This window comes from Pygocentrus nattereri, chromosome 9 (assembly GCF_015220715.1).
Source record: "Pygocentrus nattereri isolate fPygNat1 chromosome 9, fPygNat1.pri, whole genome shotgun sequence".
Classification (NCBI taxonomy): Eukaryota; Metazoa; Chordata; class Actinopteri; order Characiformes; family Serrasalmidae; genus Pygocentrus; species Pygocentrus nattereri.
Window position 1 is genome coordinate 29,553,625 of NC_051219.1, and position 25,487 is coordinate 29,579,111.

The 25,487-nt window shown below is 39.0% G+C and overlaps 1 protein-coding gene across 3 annotated transcripts; it reads right to left on the reverse strand.

Annotated features, from left to right (window-relative positions):
- cmtr1 (cap methyltransferase 1) lies at positions 1 to 24,660 on the reverse strand. Of its 3 annotated transcripts, none has more exons than XM_037541376.1 (24): positions 24,606 to 24,660; positions 22,802 to 22,937; positions 17,128 to 17,276; positions 16,879 to 17,037; positions 16,190 to 16,282; positions 14,712 to 14,783; positions 13,999 to 14,093; positions 13,755 to 13,827; positions 13,447 to 13,645; positions 12,955 to 13,073; positions 12,349 to 12,445; positions 11,491 to 11,623; positions 9,465 to 9,644; positions 7,465 to 7,521; positions 7,258 to 7,315; positions 6,723 to 6,791; positions 6,188 to 6,319; positions 5,459 to 5,584; positions 5,012 to 5,103; positions 3,725 to 3,793; positions 3,566 to 3,613; positions 3,352 to 3,464; positions 1,959 to 2,067; positions 1 to 1,687 (listed from the first exon to the last, which is right to left on the reverse strand). In XM_037541376.1, exons 2-24 carry the CDS (start codon positions 22,914 to 22,916, stop codon positions 1,543 to 1,545), a joined length of 2,502 nt encoding a protein of 833 aa, XP_037397273.1. In that variant the 5' UTR covers positions 22,917 to 22,937; positions 24,606 to 24,660; the 3' UTR covers positions 1 to 1,542. The 3 variants fall into 3 exon arrangements, with proteins under 3 accessions (XP_037397273.1, XP_037397272.1, XP_037397271.1); XM_037541375.1 differs by lacking the exon at positions 24,606 to 24,660 and adding an exon at positions 24,136 to 24,599; XM_037541374.1 differs by lacking the exons at positions 22,802 to 22,937; positions 24,606 to 24,660 and adding an exon at positions 21,849 to 22,601.
- Positions 24,661 to 25,487: the final 827 nt, after the last annotated feature.

The following is a 25,487-nucleotide window of genomic DNA, read 5'->3' on the forward strand; positions in this document are numbered from 1 at the left end:
TTGAAAGTAGGGCTTGGCCCTTCACGCCTTACAGCTTTAATAAATGCTGTTGACATCACAAACACAGTGAATTCAAAATGGGCTTTTTCTACAGCTTCGTTTCCACATACGGGCTGAAGACTGAATGGACATTTTAATAATTTTACAATACTTACTTACTGCATCACTTTTTTAAGCAAAAACAAACCAGTTTTCCATGATTGTCATTTGACACGATTCATGTTATGATCATGGTATCATAATACAACAATGACAAAGGCTGTTAAAAAAATAGATTAAACAGTTTTTATCCTCTTGCTCAAAACTCAAAACTTTCAACTAAAGTTGACTGAAGTTGATCAAATTCAGGCACATGACTTTGCAACAGCAGGATCAACACGGGTTCGGGAGTCATGAACTCTGCTGTGACCTTCAAAATGAAATTTAGAATTTATTAGACCATTGTTAAGGTTTCATATACCAACATAGGTTTAAAGCAACAATCAAGCACTTTTCAATCTCATGTCTATCTGCCTCTTTTGTACCATATGGCCAATGAATTTGATGCAAACAGAAAATCTTCTGATTCAATAAAAGGTTATGAACAGAAGCCAATAAGCAGGTTGTACAATTTTGAAGCGCCTGCCCATCGACTTATATTATAAATCACACTTTACTTCAATAGGTTTGCTATTGTAAATGAAACTTATCACAGGAAATGGACCACGTGCTACAGACGCACGAGACAGATTAGATTGAAAAACATTGAAGTATGCCTTTAACATTTATCTTCCCTAATGTTCAGTTTAAATTCAACCTTTCCAACTGCAAACATAATATAACCTACAGCAAACGGTTCTGTTAGATTTTGGTGTTTCTATTAAACACAGAATTACAGCTCAAATGACTTGCACACGTTCAAAAGATAGTGCTGTGATTTCATCCACATACATCCAAGTCAAGGACGACGACACCCAGTTTGTTCAACAGAGGCTGAAAATACCTCAGCAGTTTTTATATTATCAAAGTTGGCGACAAGCTTAAAAATGCAAAGGCGTTTCTGAAACTCTTAGAAATTAAAGAGAAGGTGCCTGCCTTGTTTAAACATTTACAAGCAAACGTAACCCGAAGAAAAGGAGAAGGCAATAGGACACACCACTACACAAGCACACAGAAGAGGAAATGTACACCCCTGTCTTCATGCACTGTATTATTTGAAGAGAAGCTGGAGTTTGGAGGCAGCACGTTTCTAGTTTTTCTGGCTGCATCAGGCACTGGAGGACTGCAGAGTCAAGTCTACAGAGGCTAAAAGCTACAGCTATCCACATCCATGATGTGAAAATCTGACAGAGTGAAGAAATAATTCATAGCTTCACTGTCATTTTCACTACAGACTGTTGCCAGACACAGGATGTGAGGATATATTAGGCTTCTGGAGGACAAAATGCTGTAAAGCTTCATCACAGCAAGTTTAAAACACCATGCATTTTATTACACTCCCTCTTCTGTGAACTACAGCACCTCCTGCTGGCAGAGAGAAGCTTCAGCACTTCAATCTCAATCTCACGTCTCCCACTGCTGACAGTGTTTGCGGATAAACGAAAGAACGTCGTCTTTGGAGAGTTTCTCAGGATCAACACGAGTTTGGGAGTCATGAACTCTGACTCCTTCCTCCCATGCCCAAAAAAGCCTGTCATGATGACACACACTGAGAGATAGAGAGAGAGAGAGAGAGAGAGAGAGAGAGAGAGAGAGAGAGAGAGAGAGAGAGAGAGACACACAGAGAGAGAGAGAGAGAGACACACAGAGAGAGAGAGAGAGAGAGAGACACACAGAGAGAGAGAGAGAGAGAGACACACAGAGAGAGAGAGAGAGAGACACAGAGAGAGAGAGAGAGAGAGAGAGAGATTACATTAAAAACAAGGGCAATTTTCTTATGCATACTGTGAAAACACACTGCAGTGTTGTTTGGTACATACTGAAACGGGGCTACAGCGCTAGGGTGCATCTCATAGGTTGATGTTTTTGTCTGTTTGTTGAAAAAGAACTTCTTCTTTGAACTCTTACTGAATGCCATCGTCCATGGGTCTGAAAGTAGGACACAGAAGGAAAATAAATAAATAAAATGAAAATGTACACTGACAGTCCAACTCCCAAACCCAATGCAGTCAATACAGTGACTCAGTGCCTCAGCTTTCATCAACACTTCAACTTCAAAATTACACTAACTTCCAAACCTAAATGCTGCGGCCTCAAGCAGGCAGTCCTGTCTGGGTGGTGCTCGCACAGCGTGACGGATTTTGGGGATGCGGTCTGTTGGGCACAGCTGAACTTCATGCAGACAAATCCGGCCACGGTAATTTACCGAATCAGTAGACATTTACAGGTTTAATGTCTGCAGCTTGATGCATTAAACATTCAGGTATCACTCTAGAATAAGACTCAGTGAATAGTTTAACAACACCTTAAAAATCATTAATAAACAACTGTAACAATATTTAACTTCAAAAATAGCTGGTTATTTATCTTACATTGTCTTCTCCATCAGTCAGCATTATACCCGTCAGCTCCACCACATTCATATTCTTCAGATATGACACTTTTGTAAAGTTTATTAATTGGTGTTTTAACCATTTATTGATGATTTTTAAGGTGTTCATGACCTAATTAATAACAATGAATAAACACATTTTAAACCATCCATAAACCCTTTGTAAGAGTAGTGGTACCAACATTCAATCTGCATGACAAAACAGTGGCGAAAGCTCAAATATATAAACTATGAATGTTCCGAAAATTGGCTAAAAATGGTGGCGATTTTGGACTCTTCTATTGTTTCTATAAGGAATGTTAGATGAGCCATTTATAATCACTGGTCGTAATGAGTATCAGGAAAACACGCAACACCCAAGAACTTTGGTTTGATACCACCTGAAAACATACTACCCTGCTCGATACGCAGAAAACAGCAAAACAACAGAAGCAGAAAGTCACTGCTAACTTAATGCTACCTCATTTCTCAGTCCTCAGTTTTTGAAGTGATGAAAAAAACGTAAACATCAAGGAGCAACATATGAGCAGGAAGACGATAGGTTGGATAGGTTGAATGTTAATATAATTTCAATGACTGCTGAATGCAAGTGATAATGACCTCCGCCTCCCAAATTCTTATCTAGGCACCTCATGTAGGTGGCTTGGAATATGCTTACACACTCACTCACACTTAGCAGGCTGATTATTCTCCACAAGGGGGCACTGTTAGCACTCAAGTAGCTTCTGCGACTGTGGTGCTTCATATTAAAACAGTGCTTTTTATGAGCATCTCTTTTCCCCAATACTGAGTATTTCCCAATTCTAGTCCCACCCTCTCACCACTGACGGTTTTGATGATGTAGAGGCCACTGGGCAGAAAATGGCGGTCATCTCGGCCAGTGTAGGAAAGCCGTGGCATTCCACCTGAACTCTTTGTCACCTTCATTTCCAACCTGAAGAACAGTACACAAAATTTCTCAACACAAACACCAGTTTCAAGAGGAGCTCATGAGAGTCATGCATAGTACAGACCACTGTCTGTACAGCTACTGACCTTACAAAAATTTTGTCCATCTCTTCCAAACGATAGACTTCTTTGACTCTATATAACATAAATCACAAACAGTCCTTTTAAAGACAGATGCTCAATTCTGAAGACAGCACGAGAAAGGGGAGATCAGAGAAACGAGAGTAAAAGAGGGAAACTAATTACCTTATTGGGTTCATGTCTGGCCGGCTAGGTTTGGAAACAGCTTTCACAAACTTCTCTGCCATCTGAATCCTGTAACACAGACACACCTTCAGCTCAGACACAGAGAAAGACTATGAGAGATGCAAACAAAATTTCAAGCCACAGCCAACAAACTACAAACTGATATGAGCACAACAAAGAAAAGGTTTCAGTAAGGGTGGTAGATGATTAGCTCAAGGCTGCAGTCGAAGCTAAGACAGAGCAAAGCTGACTGATCTCTTATAGCATCCAGATGAACACTTCCTTAAAAACAACACAACTGCAGAGTAATGCATGCTGGCTGGTGATTTGAAAATAAAATAATCCTCCTTAACAATAAATGGTCTTAAATGCCATTAAACTTTAGCTATGAAAGTTTAGAAAGTCTAGACTCTACAACCAAAAAGTGCATCATTTATCGAGTAGGGAAGTGGATAAAGTTACAAATGATTGTTTCTCAGTTTTTAACCCTTAAATGCAGAAAACAAGTTTCGCCTAGCTAGTAGCTAAGAAGCAATCAAAGAGAAAGATTTAAGACGAACATCAATAATTCGGAGACAAATGGACTTTGCATTTATAATTACTCAGCTTGTTTCCTGATACGTTTAACCTGCCAGGAGAAATTGTGAAAACGCCAAAAAGTCGTGAGGCTGAAGTCAACTTCTCCTTCGCCTGCTTATTAGAATTTTCCCGTTCCACCTTAAATGGTGCAGCAGTTACATTCTGACGCCTCAGGGGCCATTTAAATTGGAATGGGAAAATTAGAAGAAGCTGGCAAATTAGAAGCCGACTTCAGCCTCATAAAAAACAAACATTTTACAGGAAAAGAATTCTATTTTTGTTTCCTGTTGGAGATGCAGGAAAAGCATCTATAGCTGAGCTAAAGCTTAAAGCACGGCAAAATAAGCCAGTGTTTGTTTATTTTATATTTTTTGCCTATATTAGTACATTAGCACATATTAAGACATATTCACAGCCAAAATGGTAAAACTGACATAAAATGTTGTGTCTCTCAAGGTGGTTTCATTTTTGTTGAAATGACATGGCTCTTCTTAAAATTTGGGTTGCCGACCCCTGCACTACAAAGTGAATGGCACGTTTTAAAACTTTTAGGGTTTATATATTATACTGAACTTTAATTTTAAGAAAGTGAAAAAAATAGGTTTAACTAATTATGAAATCAAATAAAAAAAATAAGATACAACAGGATTTAAATGCACAATTAGGGTGTTGAACTTGGGTTAATATTGACGTGATCTGCATACACACCTCTGGTTGAAATGCTGCTCTCTCACATCAGTGCCGTTCAGCACAAGAGCATCCAGAACATGTACAGCGTTGATTCTGCGCTGGGCTTTACCCTACAAACACAGCAATAGAGTTGCACATCTATATACACAATCATCACAAAGTCTAGGAACTGTTTAGCTAAACTCAAACTATCTTCATTCAAACAGCCTTCTATAAAGCATTAAGGCTGACATGGCTTCTATTGTTTTGCTGCACCATTAAAAAAAGACATTTCTCATCAGACAGATGTTTAATTCTGAATGATTATGGTGCTGTGACAGGACAAAATGAGAGGAAAGCGCAGAAGGCATAATGATTCAATTAGTGGACTAATTCAAATGATAATCAACAGATCAATCAATTACAGAACCCGCCGTTAGATGCAGCCTTGCTGTTCAAATGCTCAGTGCATGCTCAGTTCCTCACCTCCCCCTTCAGTTCCTGCACAATCTCCACACTCAGCAGGGTGTCTCTAGGCAGCTCCATCTTAAAGTTTTCCAGCTTCCTCCAGCGCAGAGGGGCTTTGCCATCCCATGTGTAGATCTGTGATTTCTACACAAATACATGAGATTATGTAAGTTAAGCAAATAAATGCTCTTCTTTAAATTCCTTTGAATTTATTTTGAAAGGAACATGGTATGTACACTTTCTCCATTCTTTACAGACACACATACAGAGGACACAGCACAAAAGTCAGATGGCGACTTTAATTTCCAGTCAAAGCAGCCATTATATACAAATTATTTATTTTTCAGGATTTATTTATGAAGAGATTACACTGTAAGTCAGTCAAATGAAAAAAAAAATCCAAACAAAGAGGCTTCTGGTGTTCCCAGAACAATGAATTGACCACCCCAGAGACCATATCTAAACACATTTGAAAGTGCTTAGGATTACCTGGATTATGAGAAGCAGAACTTTTGAACTCAGAAATTTGAACTCAGGAGGTGTGAAAAACCATGGAAGCAGATTTCTCCAAAAAACTGAAAGCAAGTCACTTAGAAAGACATGAAGCTGCAATAAAGGACAAGACTGGACACACTAAATACTGAAAAAACCTGATATTATATTTAGTTGTTGAGGCTTCTGTACAGTTTCTCTGATAACACACACACACATATACCTATATATATGTGAAAAATCAAACACCCTCACCCCAAGACCCAAGAGAAAGATCTGCTCTCCCCCTCCAACGATACATCGATGGTCCAGTACGTGCTGCAGTCTATCCAAAGTGCTGGAGCTCAGGGGTGTCGGCCTGGAGTTAAAGCTATCAATGTCCAAACCCTAATAAACACAAACACAGTGATCTTCAGCCAGGGTGGAAGACTGAGTCATATTTCATTAGATCATACATAGAGAATTTAATACTATCAATTACAGTTGTATGTTACAGACAAAAGACTAGCATTGCGATTATATTGCAACCAACTGAATTTGTTTGACTAAAATAAAGGATCTTTGTTCAACTATGTGAAGGGCAATGATTTTTCAAAATTCAGACAGAAGACCGTACTGAGACCCTACTATATCCTATCAAATTAAATTTTGAATGTTGTGGGTCATAATTAGAGAGCTCATCTGCACAGAGCAGTGTGGCACCATCAGTATTGTAAAACTCAACATGTAAATAAAAGTAAAAACACGTGATGCAGCTGTAACTATCCATGTAATCCAACAACAGACAGACCTTAACAAGTTCATAAAACTTGGATTTAGGGTCAGAGGGAGAAGGAGTGACTCTCGCTTGATCAGGAATCTGCAATCAGAAAATAACGTCAGAAGCTGGACATTTCCATGAACCAGTACATCAACCACTAGCATGGTAGTGCATGTTCTAACCTTTTTTCTATTCCTTGCTAAAGTATGGCTGTTACAGTCATTAAGCCACTCTGATTGGTTAATGAACTCTTTGGTAAATGGTACTCTTTACTAAAAGAAAGTCTAACAAACCACAGCTTTTTTATTTTCTCTTAAACAGACAAAACAGAAGTTCACACAGGACTGTAAATGCTAACACATTTAAAGAAAGCAAACTTTTTATTTAGTTTTTATGTATCTGAACTCTTCTATCAAAACAATCTATAGGACTTTGCCATCATCTTCAATCAATGCGACAATTCTGCGTGACCCCAACACAGATGTAGACAATATATTGTGCAGCACTCCCATAAAGTGACAGCAGTTCAGTTTTGAGAGTGAGCGAAGTGGTCATTTGTACTTACCCCCCACAGTTTGAGACAATCCTTACGAATGTCAGCCTGTCTGGGCTCAGACAATGTCCTAAGCAAAATGAGTTGAGGAAAAACAAAACAAAAAAAACAAAACAACACACAGACAGACGCAGATAAAATAAACTGTGCACACAGGACAGACAGAACTCTCAAAAACAAACAACCAGTGATGAGACAGAAAAAACAGAAAAAACTCACGTGTCTCTGACATAGGCATGGATTTTAGACAGAGCTTTAATCTGCACTGCACAATGGCTGTAAGACAAAAACAAAATAGCACATGTTCAGGAATAAGACTGCATATATAATATCTGACAGTTTCTGAAAAAAATTGTGACGTATAACAAAAAACACTAATCATTATTTCACCAATCAGGGTGATATTGAATCATAATATAGCATAGACACTTCTTGTATGTATAAAGCCCAGTCCCGACAACTTTATATGACCAAAAAATTCTTGAAAATGGTCTATAGTACATTTTGGCACTAAAACATTCATTTATTTGTTTAAATAAAAAAGCAGCATTAAAATAAATTCCAAATAACATACAAACAATACAATGTACTAATATGTGTTTTAGCTCTCCTCCAGGCTAGTATTTATAGTTCCTATACCAAACTTACACTATACGGCCAAAAGTATTCGCTCATCTGCCTTCACACGCATATGAAATTGAGTGACATCCAATTCTTAATCCATAGGGTTTAATATGATGTCAACCCACCCTTTGCGGCTGTAACAGCTTCAAATCCTCTGGGAAGGCTTTCCACAAGGGTTAGGAATGTGTTCGTGGGAATTTTTGACCATTCTTCCACAAGCGCGTATGTGAGGTCAGACACTGATGTTTGACGAGAAGGCCTGACTCACAGTCTGTAATTCATTCCAAAGGTGTTCTATTGGGTTGAGGTCAGGACTCTGTACAGGCCAGTCAAGTTCTTCCACACCAAGCTCATCCATGTCTTTGTGCACTGGTGCACAGTCACATTAGAATAGGAAGGGGCCATCCCTGAAGTTGGGAGCATGAAATTGTCCAAAATCTCTTGGTCTGCTGAAGCATTAAGAGTTCCTTTCATTGCAAATGAGGGGCCGAGCCCAACTCCTGAAAAACAGCCCCACACCATAATCCCCCTTCTACCAAACTTTACACTTGGCACAATGCAGTCAGACAAGTACCGTTCTCCTGGAGAAGGGTGATTCGTCACTCCAGAGAACACATCTTCACTGCTCTAGAGTTTGCATTCGATGCTTTGCATTGCGCTTGGTGATGTAAGCCTTGAATGCAGCTGCTCAGCCATGGAAACTCATTCCATGAAGCTCACTACGCTGTTCTTGAGCTAATCTGAAGGCCACATGAAGTTTGGAGGTCTGTAGCGATTGACTCTGCAGAAAGTTGGCAAACTCTGTGAGCTACGTGCGACAGCATCTGTTGATCCAGCTCTGTCATTTTATGTGGCCAAGTTGCTGTCGTTCCCAATTACTTTCACTTTGTTATAATACCACTGACAGTTGACTGTGGAATATTTAGTAGTGAAGAAATTTCACAACTGGACTTGTTGCACAGGTGGCATCCTATCACAGTACCATGCTGGAATTAATTTTTTTTCACAAATGTTTGTCTGCATGCCTAGGGGCTTGGTTTTATTTACCTGTGGCCATGGAAGTGATTAGAACACCTGAATTTAATTATTTGGATGGGTGAGTGAATACTTTTGGAAATATAGTGTAGTTTATCTAAACAAGCCTTTATTAAATCAAGTGCTGCTGGGAGACAAACAAATCCTTGACTGGAATGAAGCGAGAAGTCAGGAACTATCCTGTGTTCATCTAACCTACATATTAATAATCTTTTTAAAAGCAGAAAAAAATGTTTCACTTATGTTTATCTATACTTGTACAATAATGGTTATTTAAATTTAAATCTTATGTTGCATGTTTATTTGCATTTGTTCTAATATCAGTTTATACACATTAATTCAAAATAGTCTAAAAATGTGACCAAGTGGAATTACTTAAGAAAAACGTTTCAGTGGAATTCTCATTTAGGTCAAGAACACTTTTCTCGTTTCTTATAAAGTGACATTCTAAATCTACAAGGTTTTGTTACAGCAGTAATGTTTGTTATGACAAACCGCTGGATCCCTCCCTAAAAACTATGCTGGTGGCTGAGGTAGAAGTGTGGATGGGAGGACATTACCTCTCATTAGACTTGATCATGTATTGATAGAAATCTGTGTCTCCTTTGATGATGTCCAGTGGCACCACATCGGTGACGTCTCTCTCAGAGTGTCTCAAGTGGTTCAGCTTCAGATTTACATTGAACAAGTAGTCTCTCACTGCATCAGAGCCTGGCTTTAGACTCCGGCACACCACATACCTACACGAACATACAGACACAGTGAACAAGTAGTTTCTGACTGTATCAGGTCCCTGATTTTGACTCATGCCTATAGTGGCCCCAAAAGTATCTGGACACTTTAATCTCTGGTAAACCTGAAGTTCTTTAGGTAGCTTCTTATGTCAGACTAATGGTACACTCTTTGTGTGGAAAACGAACTAAGAAAGAACCTCTTTATGTGGAGGAAGATTCCAGCAAGACTGAACTAAGACTACTATAAAGCACAGAGGTGGAAAAGTCTGGAGCCAGTTTTCTTACAGTTCAGAAGCGTACAAAGGCATTTTGGATGCAAACTTGCAGAAATCTGCAAAGAGAGAGACTGTTCTGTTTACAGTGACACCACTTGGGTTGACAACACAATGACTAATACATTTTAAGTATGGTACAATTATAAAAATACCTTTTGGGACCAGTCCATGCTATAAACTGTAACGTAGCATCATTTGTCTTTTCTTTTTTTTTTTGCATCTTTGTTTCACAGCAAGTTGCAAATCTTTTAACTATGTAACTTGTGATATTTCTGTTCTTCCATTTCTAAAATGCTTAGGTGTTTACAACATACAGCAAATAAATGGAAAAAAAAAACATTTACATAAATTTTAGGAATTTTTACAAATACTGCAATGACACAAACATGGACCTCAATTTTTGCCACTTTTTAGCATTATCCACAAATAAGTCCAGTTTTCGCATTATCCACAAAATGGTCCTACTATCCACAAAACGACCCATAATGATCCCTGGCTCCAACCTAAGACTTGTGGACGCACTTGTCTTACATCATTGTCAACCACTCCCCACCTCAAGACACCTGGTTCAGCTCATCAATTGTCAAGACCCTTAATGAGCTCTATCAGGTGACTTAGGGCAGGGAATTCCAATAAAATCCATGTTCAACACTCAGAGACCAAAGCAAAATCTCTGAAAGTTTAACACTCCAGGGCATTGGGGCTGTGTGAATAGTGGGGCATCCAATCAAGAGTGGCATTATTTGAACATGCCTCAGGGACTTTGGCTTAAAGCTGCTTTAAAAGAAAGCTTCGAAAAATGACCACACACACTACCAGCATACGCACTAGTCAAATGTGATGCTCATATTTATAAGGCACTTTTCAAAGCATGTTCAAATAATAACAAACTTTCCTATGCTTTCTCCTTTAGAGATAAACAGGACTAAACAGATAAACTCTGAGCAAAATGTAAAACAGTAGGTTCTACACTGCCATCTAGTGGAGTATGGAGCTCCATCCATCCATTTAGTCATTTATCTATCAATCTGTCAGTCTGTCTGTCGGAACAAAACCTTGTATTTCCAAAATAGTAACTTTACAGGAGAAGGAAAAAACATACTTTACTTTTAATGCAATTCAATGGAACCAGATATTTATCCAAGTCATTTTTGGCCATTTCCTTTGGTCAATTCATCATGAAATTTACACACAATAAAGAACAACAGGCATTCTCAAATGATGTCAAAAACTGAAAAAAGGAAGGAAAAAAAAGGTTTTGTCCCAACAGCAGATACATAAATATATATACTTTTTTTCTTTTCTTTTTTCTTTCAGGCAGCTAATGCTTTTTGTATATGAGAATGTGTGCCATTAGAGAGAATCAAAATTGCATATCAAAACACATTCTTTTCAATGTTTTAAATGACATCCCTTATACCCACATAGACACAGTAAACAAATGTTCACACAATGCTACAGTAAGCAGTTTTACAGCAACACACTATAACCAAACCGGTCAAGAACTGGACGCAAGGTCAACACAAAGAGAATGACCCAGTCTCACTACATCAAATAAAATACGGCAGCATACAAACCTCTCCGAGTTGGCAGGCCGACTGGTGACTGGCTTAAAGAGCGAGACTCTCTCAAAGCAGAGATAAAGCAGGTAGGTCAGACCCACGCTGAAGGGTGTGAACAAGTCAAACGTCTTACACACAAAATGTCCTCCTAAACACACACGTACATGAAGTGTGAAGGCATGAACATAAACATCTATTTACATCTGAGAGTAAAAACAAATCAAACAATTTTTTTAATAAACACAGCAGCTATATACAGTACTGTGCAAAAGTCAGGGACTACCCAATCATTTGACCGTTAACTGCAAGTTATTCATGTCATTCATTCATAATTCAGGATATATTTCTGGGCAGATTAAATATAAAATAATACATAAGCTAAATAAGAAAAAAGTCAAAGAAAAATATGCAAAAACTGTGTCCATTAGAGAAACAGGACTTCAAGTTTTCATCTGTGAGAGAGAGGAGAAAATCAAGTTGAAAATCAGGTCTGAAAATATCCACAGGTGTCTCTGTCTGTCCTGCCACTGTGAGAAGACAACTCAGCACGGTGGATCTTGCAGCTGTCAAATCATTGTCAAATGGAACTACACACAAAAAATATTTCTGCAATTAAAGAAAAGAAGCTGCTGCTGTCCTCTGAATAACAGACTGTCCAAGCCCAGTCCAGACCTCAACATAACTGAATGTGTGTGTTACTCAGACTGTGAAAAGCAGAAAACTGAAAGCAAGTCACCTGAAAATTTCTGTTTCTTTTTCATAACACTGAAAATGTACTTGTACTTAACTGCCATTTTGACTGGAAATTAAAGAAAGGGTGGTCTCTGACTTTTGCACAGCACTGTATAGAAGGTAGGAATTCAGATTTCACACCTGTTCTAACGACAGACAAGGCCATGAGGAACTGGCACAGCAGAAGTTGCTTGCTGAGTATCTCCTGAATATTCTCCTGCCCTTCCACTGAGAAACCCTGCATTGTTAAATACATCACATCACTAGTACAACCATCTCAGCCATCTCTACACACATTTCGAACTAAGCGCATCTTAATTGTGTCTTAACTCTTAGAAGTCTAGAGTTATCAGTGTGTTTTTGCTATATATTCAATACAAACTTTTCTTTTTAAAAAAATGCAATAAACAGTAATGTACTGAATTACATTTATATTTGGTTTATGTTTTATACTGACAGGTTCAAGTCTGCACTTCAAATTATGTAAATATCTCCTCAACTAAGTAGTCCAATTATGGGATGGATTAAAATATTAGAAAACATATTTTTAACATATTTCTCTTTGCTCGTTCCAATGAGCTATGAGTGAGAAATAACTGATATACAATTATGCTGTATATATAAAACATGCTTTTGTTATTGCTGACAATTATTGTGGCTTCTAAGAGTTAAACAATACCATAACTCAAAGTAAACTTTATCCAAAATCTAAAAAACTAAGTCCTGATTTTACTGCAGCAAACGCACCCCATCAGCCATGAGGAAATGTAAGCCACGCCTCTCTGTGTTCTCCAAAACAAAGTTACGAAACGCAGTGATGTTCTCTGGACGTGTGATGTCACCATCACCATCCACCCCACCTTCACCTGCAGGACACCATGAGGTTAGAGGACAGGGATACAAGTTCAGGGCCAAAATCTTTATAAACATAAAACTACAAATTCTACTCGCATGAACAAAAAAAGAAAAATGAAAGTCATCTAACATCCTTTTCCTTCTCTTAAAATCCTTTTTAAAATGATTTTCATTTTGGAGAAAATTGTTATTTAATTATACACCGATTTAATAATTTCATTTTTAGAAATCTGGCCCTCCAGAGTGCATCTTATTAAGCATAAGGAATATGTTTTTGTTTACTTCATTTCTCATAACAAAAATTTGATTAAATTAGCATTTTTCTGTCTTTACAAAAATAATCCAACATACAGAGCAATGCAACAGTGAGCAATTAAACTTCACCATAATATGGTTCGAAGAGTTCACTGGGTGCAGCATAGAAGTCCTCCAGTTTGAAATCATTGGCTCCTTTTAGAGTCATGCCGAATCCTTTTGCATGCCAGCGCTTCCGCCACAGAACGTACTCTGAGAATCCTCCAGGTCCGGCACACACATCCCCAAAATACAGCAACTCCCCCTCCTTATCACGCACCAGGGGCTTCTACACACACACACACACACACACACATTTATAAATATTAAAGATGAACAAATACACAGCATGAATTCAGAGGAAGGCCCATAATATAAGAGACATTTGAGGACTTCACCCCTTGGCCGTCCTTTGGGTTGGTGAACATGTAGTCAAACACATGATCCATGTTTGCCATCTTCATAGCAGCTCTGAGAGAAAGAGAGAGAACTGTGTTACAGGTGTGACTACAGCCTGCACTATATGGATGTGAAGTAGGATTATACATGTTGTATATAGCAAAAATGTCTTTTTTGCCCTACTGCCCACCACTAATGTAAAATCATTAACATGATATGAAGATCCTTGTACGCATGCATTACCTGTTGAGAAAGAAAGCTCCACGTATAGTTTCATACGGGTTGGACCGTGTGCGAGCTCGCCTCATTTCTTCTCCTTCTAGGTCATCAAACACACTCTGCAATACACAATATTATATCTTTGTTTTTAAATACACACAGCATAATGGCAACACTCTTAACATGATCATAAATTTACTTCTAAGATAGTCAGAGTTTACATCAACCTGAAATCAAAATGGACTTTATTTTACCTTTTCATCATTTCATCATATTATGCTGTTTTAAAGACAAAACTCTAGTTTCTAAAGACATATGGCTTTTGCTCTGCCTCTCAAATGGCACCTGGAGTTTTGATTGCCACCGTACACCAGAGAGCAGGGAAAAGAAAAAAAAAAGTGAACAAGAAATATCCTGTTTCACCTGCCCCTCCTACCACCCCCACCTACCACTGAGAGAAAACGCTCGGCTAGTTTAGAAACCCTCCATGATACAGCGCTTCACTAAGAAATGCATGCCACAGTATATTCATGTTCACTACAGGAGTTTAGAATAAGTAACCTGAGAAAATGTAGTTAAAAAAATATACGTGCACTTAGTACTGATCTACTAGGAAACTGCATTGTGCCTTTTATCACATGCTCTTAAGAATACCTCAAATTATAAACAATACAACAAAACCACAAAACAGCATCTATTCACTAATAAAGTGATTCAATTCAATTCATCTATTTCACCTTGCAGCGCAGCAGTACTTGTAACAGATCCTCTGAGCAGAACTCAGTCTCATCATCAATCTTCATCTTACTCTGGGAACATGCATAAATAAATAAAGTTATTTATATATCAAAAAGAAATTTTATTCCAAGCATTTTGGGAGCATTTTTGTTGGTGTATTGAAAATTGTTTGTTGGTGTATTGAAATTTGTTGTATCATGAAATTTTCACACAATGTAAAGAACAGCTGTTCCATTCAAACAATGCATAGGAAAAAACAAATACATAATACATTTCTGACCAGCGATTATATGAAAATTCACATGCAGTCAAAACTAAATGGCTGGACATTCATTTGTAAATAGCAACTTTCACATTTCAGCTATGAACTATTAAATAACACAAATAAAACCCCAACTCCAATGAAGTTGGGACGTTGTGTAAAACAAATAAAAACAGAATACAATGATTTGCAAATCCTTTCCAAGCTATATTCAATTGAATACACTACAAAGACAAGATATTTAATGTTCAAACAGATAAACTTTGTTTTTTGCAAATATTCACTCATTTTGAATTTGATGCCTGCAACACGTTCCAAAGAAGTTGGGACAGGGGCAACAAAAGACTGGGAAAGTTGAGGAATGCTCAAAAAACGCCTGTTTGGAACATTCCACAGGTGAACAGGTTAATTGGAAACAGGTGAGTGTCATGATTGGGTATAAAAGGAGCATCCCTGAAAGACTCAGTTGTTCACAAGCAAGGACGGGGCGAGGTTCACCACTTTGTGAACAACTGCGTGAGCAAATAGTCCAACAGTTTAAGAACAACGTTTCTCAATGTGCAATTGCAAGGACTTTAGGGATTTCATCATTTACAGTCCATAATACTATCAAAAGATTCAGAGAATCTGGAGAAATCTCTGCAAGTAAGCCGCAAGGCAGAAGACCAACACTGAATGCCCGTGACCTTCGATCCTTCAGGTGGCACTGCATTATAAACTGACATCATTCTGTAACGGATATTACCACATGGGTTCAGGAACACTTCAGAAAACCACTGTCAGTGAACACAGTTCGTCGCTCCGTAGTAAAAGAGAGCAGGTACTAGACTGGCCTGCCTGCAGTCCAGACCTGTCTCCCATTGAAAATGTGTGGCGCATTATGAAGCGCAAAATACGACAATGGAGACCCCGGACTGTTGAACAACTGAAGTTGTACATCAAGCAAGAATGGGAAAGAATTCCACCTACAAAGCTTCAACAATTAGTGTCCTCAGTTCCCAAACGCGTATTGAGTATTGTTAAAGGATTTGCAAATCATCATATTCTGTTTTTATTTATGTTTTACACAACGTCCCAATTTCATTGGAATTGGAGTTGTAAAATTATGAAAAAATAAACTGATTTAACTAAAGAAATCAGCATTAGAATCTGTCATATTCATGGTCAGCACAACCTTACTGTGCATAAGTGGACATATAGACTGTGTCGCATTACCTCGCCTGTAGTCATCCAGTCACTCAGCTCATCAGCATCCGGAATCTCTGTAGAACATTCTGGAAACCAAGACACTTCTTCAAGAGCATTGGGCTGAGAGAGAAAGAGAGAGAGAGAGAGAGAAAGACAAAGAGAGCGACAGAGAGAGAGACAGAGAGAGGAAAAAAGAAAGAACAGAAAAAAGAAACAAAGAAAGACAGAAAAAGAGTGAGGAAAAAAAGAAAACAAGAGAGAAAAGGATGAGACAGAGAAAAGAGAGTGCACAAGAGAAGAGTGAGGAAGAAACGGGCAAATGAAAAATAGAGAGAAAGGTAGAGAAAAAAGAAAAGAAGAAAGAACAAATGAAAAACAGAAAAAGAAAATAAGAAAGCAGAGCAAACAGAAAGCAAAGAAAATGGGAAGAGTGAAAGAAACAAAAACAGACAGAGCAGAGCAAGAAAAAAGAAAAGAAAAAAGCAGAGAAGGAGTAAGACAAAAGGAAGAAAAAGAGAAAGAAACAGAGAAAAAAGAAAAAGCATGAAACAGACAGTGTGAATGAGAAAAAGACAAAGAAAGAAAAAGGCAAAATGGTTAAGCATCAGATTAAAGCACATTATGTCTGGTGCACTGGACACCAGAATTTAGTGGTTTAAATATCTGACGTGATGGAGAAGCAGTAGAGTAGCCACTCCATGGAAATGTTAGAGTACCTCAGGTTCATCCTGCCATTCCACATTGAGTTCTCCCTGAAAGCCCTGCAGTGTCAGCCCAAGACCACGCCTCCCTCGCTGAGTGGACGCCTCCACAATCTCCCTGCGGCCCTGGCCAAACTTACCCAAACCCTCCCCTTCTTTGAAACCCATTTTGGCCTAAGAACAAGAGACAAAAGATATCATTAATATGTCTGAATAGAATGTGTACATAATCTATGGCACATAACTGTGAGAAGGATAAAGTACCATGAGTTTCTGAGAGACACTGTTGTACATGGAGAATTTGGAGGAGCCCTGAGTGGCATCATTGCTCTGGGAGTTCTGGGATGCTGTTGGTTTGGAGAAGCTGGGTCTATGATCTTCAGCATCACTAAGAGATTCGCTCTGACTGGAATCTGTGGGAGGAAAAAACAAATCTACAATCATCTACCGAAGGAACATTGAAATCTGTGTTTTGTCCACTTCCATACTCCAGAATAATGGAACACATCCATTATTAGTACAAGGGGGTCAACACTGTCTGCTGTTTTGGACAGATGTTTAGATGTGGTTATGTTTTTATTTGAAAATGTTGAAAACAGGATTTTGACTAAATGTATTTTATTCTTTTTACCGCATCTGTAACCCTATACACAGATACATGTAAAATAGTTGTTTCTTATGATCACAACACTGAATTCTAAAGGGGCTGTTTATGCAGCATAGTTAATATATATGGAACATATGGATGGGAAAATAAGTGTGCCACTTCGCATTTACTTTGTATTAACTGCTTTTACTTACAAATGTGAGGAAAAAATTTTTTTTGGGGGGGGGGGCCTTTAAGCATAAAAACAAAGTACACAATAACCATGTCTCTATAACTGTGGGCACAAATTCCTAATCACCAACTGGTGTACTTAGTGTGATAAATAGTATTATTATTACTATATTTGAGAAGCTCCCATACATCTCTGTGCCTTTCTATAATGAATAGAATAATCAATGAATTACACTGTTTTTTTAACAACTAGTGCATTTTCTCTGTTCCAACTTGGGACCAGAGCCATGTGTTACTCAAAAATGACGAACTTTACAAGCTGTACTGCAACCACTTTATTTCTACTGTTCACCACTAACAACAACACATACACTGCTGCTCCGGCTCTAAAACCACCTCTTTTCTTTTTCTTCCTTCATAATAAAAGTCCCCCTTTTTACGGCAGTAACTTTTACAGCTACATACATAGCATAACCAATATAAGTGAATATAAATAAAACAATGCATGTCTATATTATAGACTTAAACTCCCTCACTTCTTAAAAAAAAAAATATTAAGATAGAACAGACTGCTTTTACCCATTTAAACAACAGAGTATACAGAAACAACACAAATATAACTTTGTTTCAATTGGCACTGAATAGCAGTATTATGTCCTTACAAAAGGTTTGTTTTCTTTTCTTTTCTTTTCTTTTTTTTAATCAAGTTTCCATTGTCCTACATTCAGGGCCTGAAGTAGCTTATAAGCTGATGCCCCCTTTTTGGTAAGACAGTCCGCAAGCTATTCTTTTGTACTGTTCCACAACACACGTTCAACCTTCTGTGTTTGTATGAGTTCTTTGATGCTGCTTATCTCCAGGCAAAGTCGTTTCTCTGTGACTGACTTTGTGGACTTCGGTGCATCAGCAAGTGAATGATTATCTGTGACACACATTATGGGAGGAGTATGTTCAGCATCCCCAGTAGCTAGTTCAGAGAACAGTGTGGCCAAGAAAATGGCATTATCAATTCCATCAGACATTGCCAGTGTTTCACCAGCAAGTGTGCTATGCACAATCCTCTTGACTCTCTTTGACTGCCAAGAAAGGGGTGAGAACTTTCCATCTTCTCCCATAAGAACAATCAAATGTCCTCGAGTGCCGCCATCTGAAAGATTTCCAAATGAGGCATCGCTGTACACTACCAATTTAAGAGCACTGTCTCTGCCTAAGTGTTGGAAGTTTAGAACTACCTTCTTGGACTGAAGTTTGCACACTATTCTGTTTGCTTCATGGACTGTCTGCACAGTTGCACTTTTGAAGCTCGATGCCAAGTGACTAGCATCAAACATGACATCTGGCCTACTCTGTCTTGTTATCCAGAGAATTTGGCCTATCTTCGACCTGAGTTGGTCCTTCTCTTCCTCAGAGAGGGAGGAGTCGTGTTCCAAGGCTCGTGAAGGGTCCATATATATGGGCTGCATGTGTTGGATGTAGTTGTCCTGGTGTATTTGTGTTTTTTTGTTATTAGTCACGAAGTCTATTCCCACATAACAAATTATCACGCTCCTCACGTCCAACTTGGAAAACATGCCTGAGATGAGGCATTACAGTGGAAGCGAAACTTTGTGTGCCCCCCCCATATGAAGTCATCTACATGACAGGCAAGTACCCCAATTACAGTGCAGTCCTGATCCATCCAATAGAAAACAGCTGGGTCAACTCTGGACATTTTTCCTCCTGCTCTCAGCACTATTTCCTTCACTCTGTTGTACCAGTACAATGAAGCATCTGCTAGACCATACACACACTTCTTGAGCTTCCATAATGTTCCTTTACAGTCAGCCTCAGGGGGAGGCCTGATGTAAATGTCACGTGCCAGTTCTGTTCCTTGTAGAAATGCATATTTTATGTCCATGGATTGAAGTGTCCATTGTCTTTGACAAATAACTGCCAAAAGCAGCCGGAGTGACTCTGATGCACATGTGGTTGAATCCTTTTGAAGCTCAAACTCCTCAAATCTTCTAGACGCTAACCGTGCTTTAGGAACTAATCCATTGTGTGTTTCTTTGGTAGTGCATACCCATCTGGTAGAGATACACTTTTGTCCCTCTTCTCTGACCTCCACACATCGTTATCTTTCCAGTTCTTTATCTCTTCTTGTTTGGCAAGGTCAAATGATAGATCTTTTGTTACCCATACATCCTCACTGATGTCAGTGGTATTAACATCAGTTACAGTGGGCTCCATCTGAAGGTTCTCTAAATTTGATATGTCAACTGAATCTGTACTGCCTGCAACATTAGTGGGTTCAATGAACTGCAGATTATACCAGTTTTTGTATTTTCCTGTAGCTTTGCCTGCACGCCCTAGAACTTTCGCTGTATGTAAAATGCCACTGACTATCTCTGTATTTGAGAACTTGTCCTGTCTTTAACTGGACCACAGTCCCCTGCTCTGTACCACTCTGTCTCTCTACATTGTCATCTGAGCGCTGTGTTTCTTCATTCTGTACCCCAGTGGTTGTGCCTGTGTGCTCAGTTTGAATTATACTTTGCTGCACTTCTGGTACAGTCTCTGTCCCCTCTATGTTGTTGTCAGCAGCTCTTGTGTTCTTTTGTCTTTGAACAATGTTTGTGTCATTTTCTGAATTATCCTTCATGTGAAATGGATCTTCACTTTCTGTATTAGCTTTTCTCAGTCTGAGGTGATGTACCCTGATACAGGTTCCTCCATGTCTGACAAACACCACTGCACCATCCTGCCCAATGACAACTCCTGGTCCTTTCCACTCTGGACAGTCCACTCTCTTATAGTATACATTATCACCCATTTCATATTTTCCATCTGTGTGACGAAGCTGTTTCCGCAGTGCTCTCCGTATTCTTTCTGAACATTCTGCTTCAGTAAAAGCCTTTCTACACGCATGTAAAGCAGAAATGTGTTTTGCCACCCATTCACTTTTTGTGGTGCCCTCTAAAGCAGGAGGCTTGTCAGTTAGCACAGAGGGCAGGTTAGGATTCTGTCCAAACACCAACTGATGTGGACTGTAGCCATGGACATTTTGCATGGTGTTCTTTGCCATAAAGGCCCAGTCCAGTGCAGTATCGCAGTCACAACCGTTACTTGTCTTTACTTTCATTATGATCTCAGTAAGTGTTTGGTTGTGCCGTTGCAAAAGTGCATTGCCTCCATGGACTGTATGCAGCTGTTGTCTTTACTTCTATGTTGAAATTTTCTGCCATATCTCTCACTTCATCATTGTTGAATTCTCCTCCATTGTCACTGAACAGTTTCTGAGGTGGACCATGCACACTAATCCAATCATGCACAAAGGACTATTTCAGAGGACTTCTTTGTGGTAAGAATGCTGCCTGCACTAAACCGTGTGAACTGAACAATAATGTGAAGATACCACACGCCTGGTTCCAGTTAACGCAGATCCATTGCCACAGTTTCATTGTACTGAGATGCCAAAGGTAGTCCCTCTGCTGGCCTTGGGTTGGTCCTACTGTATCTCTGACATGTTTCACATTCATTAACAATTCTTTGAAGAATTATGCCACATTCTGTATCTTTATTGCCTGAGCTAGCCAGAAGCCTCTGCAGTCTGTCAGCAGAAGCATGTCCGAACTATCTATGAAGCTTCATCAAGATTTTGTGTTTTTCTGCTGAGCTAATTTTTTCTGAGACTGCCAGGATTTCGTTATCCAGTCCTTTCTTATCATTGTCCACAATGTTTACACAATAATGTCCAGAGCTTGTAAAGTCAAGTTTTACAGGTTGATTGAACATCACTGCACTGTCGTTCTCCATATCCAGCACTGCCCCTGCTCTTTTCAGTGATGCTTTACTCAAAAGTAGTGGAATCTTTGCTGGGACAACTTCAGTTTCAATCTGACATCTAGTCTGTCCAGGAATTTAGCAGGAATTTTTAACCTTTTGTTGGAGTACACTACTCTTCAATCTCCAAATCTGAAGGGTCTGTGACTGCGTATTTCTGTTTTCATCAGATGCTTTATCTCATTTTGACTTAATTCACTGACATAGCTGTCTAGCCATTCCTGTCCACATACAGTTCATGTGCATGCAGTATCGATTATAGCTGAACCAAAACACTCAGTCATAAAGATTTCTGCTTCAGTTGGTGACTCTTTTGTATACAGAGCAATGTTGCACTCCTCTACATCATTATTTTTACAATCTTCAGTTAGTTTGACTTGCTCACCTCTGTGTGGACAGTCCTTGGCCCAGTGGAATGTGCTTTGACAAATTGCACATTTTGATCTGCGACCATATTTGTCCAGGGGATTGGTGCCAAGCAGTGGTATCTTTTGTTGATCATTTTGGGACCAAGGCTTGCCTCTCTGTCGTCTTTGCTCTGTTACATATGCAGTTTCCTGGTTAATTCCCACTGTTACTGCAGACGACTTTCCTCCAAAAATCCTCTTCAGTGCTGACTTCATTGACGCAAAAGTTAACTCTGTACATGCAGTCAAAGCCAACTGTCGGTCTTTCACATCCAAGTATGCTGTATCTAGCAGCTTGAACGCCAATACTGCGTCGGGAAGTTCCATGTTGTATTTACGCATCCGCGAGTACCGCTGTTCAAAATCGTTTATATAGTCCGCCATAGACGCACTGTTGTCTCTCATAATCCGATCAAAACTTGAGTATGCCTCGTATGTTCGGTCTTTTTCTTCTCTGAGAAACAAGCCGTCGAGTTTCGCAAGTAAAGTGCTCATGCCAGTGTCTTTATTCAAGTCATCGGCCGCTATTTCCATCGCCGTCTCCCTCGCTCTTCCCGGCAGCGCCAAAGCCACAGTAAGCGCCCGCTTACTTTTCTCCAGTTCCGTAACTCTGGTCCTCTGCTACCAATGTTACTCAAAAATGACGAACTTCACAAGCTGTAGTGCAACTACTTTATTTCTGCCATTCACCACTAACAACAACACAAACACTGCCGCTCCGGCTCTAAAACCACCTCTTTTCTTTTTCTTCCTTCATAATAAAAGTCCCCATTTTTACGGTACTAACTTTTACAGCTACATATATAGCATAACCAATATAAGTGAATATAAATAAAACAATGCATGTCTATATTATAGACTTAACACCATGCACCTGCTGGTGGTTATAGGATGATTTTTATACAATGAGGGAATGTTCGATTTAACTGACCCTGGCTAGTGGTTCTCTGCGATGACTCCTCATCTTCATCTGAACTGGCCTCTTCCCGTCGAGCTTTCTTTCTTCCTGACGCCTCATCTACTGCATCTAACCTTCTCTTCATCATGGCTGCAGGTGAAGAGAAGACCTGTAGGAAAACGCAACACATGGGCCCACCTGTGACAACACGCCAACACTATTCTACTAAATTACACTGAATTGTGCCTGACAATTACAGTGACATGCAACACAACAGCATGGCATAACATATATCCTGACCATAAAAATCTAAACTGTGTATATTCGTTGCTGAACGCTCTATACAACACAATAAAAAATCTAAACAGAATAAATCTGCATGAGAGTAATATTAATACCATTATGAGAAATATCTACAGTTATCCTACAGGAATTTCTGCAGGGTTCGTACAAGAATCTTTAAGACGGTACATTCAGACAATTACTATAATTTACTAATTACAGGGCACCACAAAAGCACAACATCAGAGAACCATATAGGGATCGGCATTGGACAGATGTTTAGATTTGGTGATGTTTTTAATTTGAAAATGTTTAAGAAAGGATTTTAACAATGTATTTTATACTTTTTACTGCATTTATAACCCTATACAAATACATATGATATTTTCCATAATGCCTTTCCAATGGTAGGAGCAGTCCCAATTTATATACTTTATGCATCGATTCACAGGTACGTGAAAACTATTGGCTATGTGCATGGACCCACAATTCCCATTCCATGCCTGATGGGCATTATAGTATTATACACCATCATAGAAACGCTGTAATCTGTAGAACATTACTTAGTTCATTTTGTAAGTGTAATATGAACGTGCACAGCACCTTTCATGCAAACCCCTTAAAAAATTGTTCTTCAAGGGTTCTCAAGTACAGGCAACCATGAGTTCTGTACAGAACTATTAAGGGGTTCTTTGCATGATAAGATTGTTCTTCGGATTGATGGAAAATGTGTTGTATGTAACCCAAAAAGGGTTCTGCTATTGTTATGATGTTAAACTTGTAACAAAATAGAACCCTATTTGGTGCTATACAGATCCATTTTCCTAAGGGTTCCACACAGAACCACATCAATCTGAACCACCAGGCAAAGAACCATTTAAGTATAAAGTGGGTCTAGGCGGAACTCGTGGTTTTGAATGGAAGCACTGCCTTTACCAAACAACCACTAAAGAATAATCTGTTTAAGGGTGTAGAAATGCACTTCTGGGTGCTTCAGAAAAAGTGGGCAGATAGAATAAGCATAAATGAAAGAATAATGAAAATGTAAAGGGGATCACCGAAGCAGAAATGTTGTGGGAATTTACCTCTCCGCCTGATAATCTTGCTTAGCTTAAACCTCTTTGCCTAAGTGAGAAAAGTCATTCCACACCCAGCCCCACTGTTCCTTCGCAGGAGGGCTGCTGGAGCTGCTGTTTTGAGTCCTAATAAAGGTTTTACTGAAATAAGAACTGCCGCTCGCTAACTGGCTGGATAATGTCCGAGCATGATTCTGTAAAACAAAACCAATCCCGGAGATTTGAAGCCCTCTTGGGTTTCGGTTTCAGCGTCAAAAGCGGCAATAACACAGCTAGCGTTAGCGCACAAGCTAAATATTACCAACACAAAACACTGTTCTAGCACACCGCTCGCGTTTTCATAGTAACCGTGTGCGATAATGCGACCGAAAAGTGCAACTCGTCTAAATATTTGAGTTACATTATACGAGTTAAGAACAATTTAATCAGAAACGACTTTGTTTTTCTCAAGTGCTCAATGCTAACCCGCGTTTACGTACCGCCAACTGACGCAGGATGATGACGACATAGGGACCCTAAACAAGTGCCTGACTTCATCGAGACAAGGTTTAAAATGAAAAATTAGCGTTTTCATTTCAGTTTCAAGTCATTTCTTGTTGGCCGGTTTGTACTCAACATATGTTCTCCTTATATTTAAAGAGTTCTCTTTATATTTAAAGATCTAAACTTGTGATTGTTTCTAGTCAAATTGTAAACGGGTTGTTGACCTCTCAGATTTTATGACTACCAACTATTATTACCACTTTCTTAATAAGTTTGCCTAAAATACATTTATTTCCGTTTCAGAAAGGCAAATTGGCACAATAGTCTTCCATTGCACTTGCTGTAACGTTTGTATGGTTGCTGAATTTCAACCTTAAAAGGAGAATTGCCCAGATTTTTCACAATTTCAGCATAAATGAATGGTTGAGATCTAGACAGAGTCATTCAGAGTGGTTTGATAAGAAATGCTCTGTTCCAGAGAAACTTAACAAGTCAAAACTGTTCTCAATTTGTTCTCAAATCTGCCCCTGTCAACTGTATGTGCTGCTATTGTGAAGTGAATGTGTCTAGGAGCAACAGCAGCTCAGTCATGAAGTGGTAGACCACGCAAACTCACAGAGCGGGGCCGCCACAGCACCTTATCCTCCATATTCTCCAACTCCATATTAATCCCTATGGTTTGGAATGGGGTGGTTGAGATGTCCAAGAAGCTCACATGGATCCGATGTATAGATGTACACATACTTTTGGACATAGAGTGTATACTGGTCATGTCTGAGACCCTGTCATAGAACCAGCACTCATGAGTGTCACGGGTTAATATTAACCCCTAATGATTTATCTAGTACAGTTTACTACTTGCATAACAGGCAAACCTA

Coding starts and splice junctions, on each gene's coding strand:
- cmtr1 (XM_037541374.1), bottom strand. CDS start 22,404: ATGGAAATAGCGGCCGATGACTTGAATAAAGACACTGGCATGAGCACT. Junction 13,074..13,446: donor ACTCTTCGAACCATATTATG/GTGAAGTTTAAT, acceptor GGTGTCCTGCAG/GTGAAGGTGGGGTGGATGGT. Junction 12,446..12,954: donor ATTTCCTCATGGCTGATGGG/GTGCGTTTGCTG, acceptor TTAACAATGCAG/GGTTTCTCAGTGGAAGGGCA.